We start from the raw sequence: 2,554 nt of genomic DNA, 5'->3' as shown, positions 1-2,554 counted from the left end.
TGAGATGTGACAGTTCAAGAGTCCTTTCAGACACCAAAACCTAAAAATGATACATGCATGTGACATCCTCTTGTTTTCAACATAAAGCCTTATCTTTTGACTAAGGTCATACATACACATACAATGACACATGGAATAAGGCTATGATATCACACTCACATTATATCTACCTTAGAGTAGTTCACACCACATAATTACACTTTTCAACTACATGCTTATCCTTAAACTTTGGAACCCTTACGATGATAAATGGCAAGAGAACATATGTTATCCCCTTCAACTCTCTCGTTCTTACTCTACTCTCCCATTCTACAAGGCTCTCGTTCTACAAGATTCTCTCACACACACACACGCAATGTGGAGCAATTAGCAAAGACCCTACCACACAATCTCTTAGCTTATTTCTTGAGCGTGGTGACGTCAAATTCGCTAAGTGATCACGATTTTCTGGAGAATACAGCTAGTTGAGAAAATATACACCAGTTACTTTCCGTAATAGCTCTGCCCCGTCCTCTTTTGGGAGGCGAAATAGTTGGAGGTCCCTTACCCCCCCATGGTGCTTCTCCTCTCCCCGAAAGCATGGGGGGTTGTTCCTTTTCCTCTGGCGGCGACGGTGCAGTGGTGCTGCGACTTCCTCCTCCTGCTCTTCTCTACATCACCATCTTCGTCATCGCCCCTCGTCTCCCAGGGCCTCCTCTTCCATTCCTCCTCTCCCTTGTAACTGCTCTTTTCCGCAGCGGCAGCATCACGAGCACCTGCGCCGCGGACTCGCTTCCTGATGCCGCCTACTGATAAAGATGCTGACTCCCCTGTTCTGCTCTTGCGATCTATTTGTGATGCAACGGCAAGACCGCTCTCTCTTCCCAGCTGCGTGCCTGCAATTAAAGGACGGGAGCCACGGCCGGCCACGTCCAGTTTTAGCATTCTGCGGCAATGCATACACAAAAGACTAGTCTGAGCGCCCTGTCCGGATTAAAACAAGGCCGACTTAAGTGTGGGATGTGCATAGAAGAGTGTGCTTACTCTTCTTGGAGACTTCTGATTTGTTTGTCCTTTCGTGAGATCTCCAATTGTGCTGTCTGTTTAGTACGATACCAACAAAGACTGGTTTTAAGAGAATCAGGTAGGAAGTCCATGCACTATGTCATCACAGTAACGGTTCAAGCGTAAAACAAAATATTAAGAACAAGGAAACCTTGAAAAGGCAGGAAATGTTCCGGATAAGAACTTCGTTCTGCTTGGACAACTTTTCGTTCTGCGCACGGTATTCAGCATATATGAGAAAGTTGCCCTAGGAGCTACTGAAACTTAATCGTGAAATTTAGAATAGTAGACACTCTGGATTCGAGTACCTGCAGATGAAGATTGCCCAACTGCAGCCTCATTTCTTCGCTTTCATTCTTGAGCTGCTGGATGCGCTCCTCCAGCTGCAAGGAGGAAGACTATAAGTGGGGAGCGAGCGCGCGGGCGCGCGCGAGAGAGAGAGAGAGAGAGAGAGAGAGAGAGAGAGAGAGAGAGAGAGAGAACCTCGTGGAAAGATGTCTTGATGACAGCCTGCCCATCCTCCAGGTGCTCAAACAGATCTTCATAGAGAAGGTCCGATTCATCTGCAACAACGTAGCATGGAAGCTAATTACAGGGGGAAATCGAACAAAGAAGGCAGCGCAACGGAGAAAACAGGTAGTAGAGTACCCATGAGAGCAAGGCAGAAGTACACAACCTGCTCCCTCTAACGAATCACAAAAGGTAGAAAAATAAAGCGGGAATGCATTCTGAATTTTTCAATATGCGCGGGAGCAGCGCCTTACATTGCTAATATAAAAATGTTTCCTTGAAATGTGTGGATCAAAAATTTATTTACAAAGTTTTACCTATTAAAAAACCCTTTTTTAAACCAATCAAATGAGATATAGGGTAATTCTTAAATCTTATGGTTTTTTATACGATGATATATATATATATATATATATAATTTGTTCCTTAAAATAAAGGCTACAAAAACTTTGGCTTGTTTTCTTTAATTTTAGCCAAAAAAAATTACATTGTATGTATGTATCTATAATTTTTATTTTTATTTTTTTGAATTAGCTTGAATTAGAATGTACATCACAACACACACACCCATGCATGCCACCGCTTGCATAGTGAGGGCTTGAACCGATGACCTTAGGACTCTCAAGCAACACCTCTATCCGCTGCACTAACTCGCGGCGGTCGGCAAATCTATAATATTTATATATTAACTTGTAAACTTTATACTCCTATAGGAAGGGGGAGGGGGGTGCTTTGAGTGGGTATTAGGACCCGATATTGTTTGACTCTTCCGTACTCTCATCTCTACTCTCTATATTTAAAGTGAATGGATTACGTAGACTCACAAGTTTAAAGAAGGCTTTGTTGTGTGTTACAACGGTCAACCTATTGCATGCTACAAAGAGGGAAGTATGTTACATCCTGACTGGCCTAGTGTTAGGGCTAAGGACATGTAATAACCTAGGATTAGAGCTAGGGTTATAACACCTAAGATTAGGGGTAAGGGCTTAGTCAGGGCCCC

General features: G+C 43.4%; 1 protein-coding gene across 1 annotated transcript; it reads right to left on the bottom strand.

Annotated features, from left to right (window-relative positions):
- Window positions 1-320: 320 nt before the first annotated feature.
- On the bottom strand, window positions 321-1,761 carry LOC147635183 (uncharacterized). The gene is made up of 6 exons (XM_086802135.1): window positions 1,693-1,761; window positions 1,528-1,607; window positions 1,353-1,427; window positions 1,196-1,255; window positions 1,024-1,079; window positions 321-925 (listed from the first exon to the last, which is right to left on the bottom strand). Exons 1-6 carry the CDS (start codon window positions 1,694-1,696, stop codon window positions 544-546), a joined length of 657 nt encoding a protein of 218 aa, XP_086658261.1. The 5' UTR covers window positions 1,697-1,761; the 3' UTR covers window positions 321-543.
- Between the last annotated feature and the right edge of the window lie 793 nt (window positions 1,762-2,554).

Source organism: Cibotium barometz, chromosome 9 (assembly GCF_041138505.1).
Source record: "Cibotium barometz isolate CiBa-2024 chromosome 9, ASM4113850v1, whole genome shotgun sequence".
Lineage (NCBI taxonomy): Eukaryota > Viridiplantae > Streptophyta > Polypodiopsida > Cyatheales > Cibotiaceae > Cibotium > Cibotium barometz.
Note: the sequence above shows the minus strand (reverse complement) of the source record. Positions and strands in the feature narration are given on the sequence as shown.

Coding starts and splice junctions, on each gene's coding strand:
- LOC147635183 (XM_086802135.1), bottom strand. Junction 1,256..1,352: donor TGGGCAATCTTCATCTGCAG/GTACTCGAATCC, acceptor TACCGTGCGCAG/AACGAAAAGTTGTCCAAGCA. Junction 926..1,023: donor ATCAGAAGTCTCCAAGAAGA/GTAAGCACACTC, acceptor GCATTGCCGCAG/AATGCTAAAACTGGACGTGG.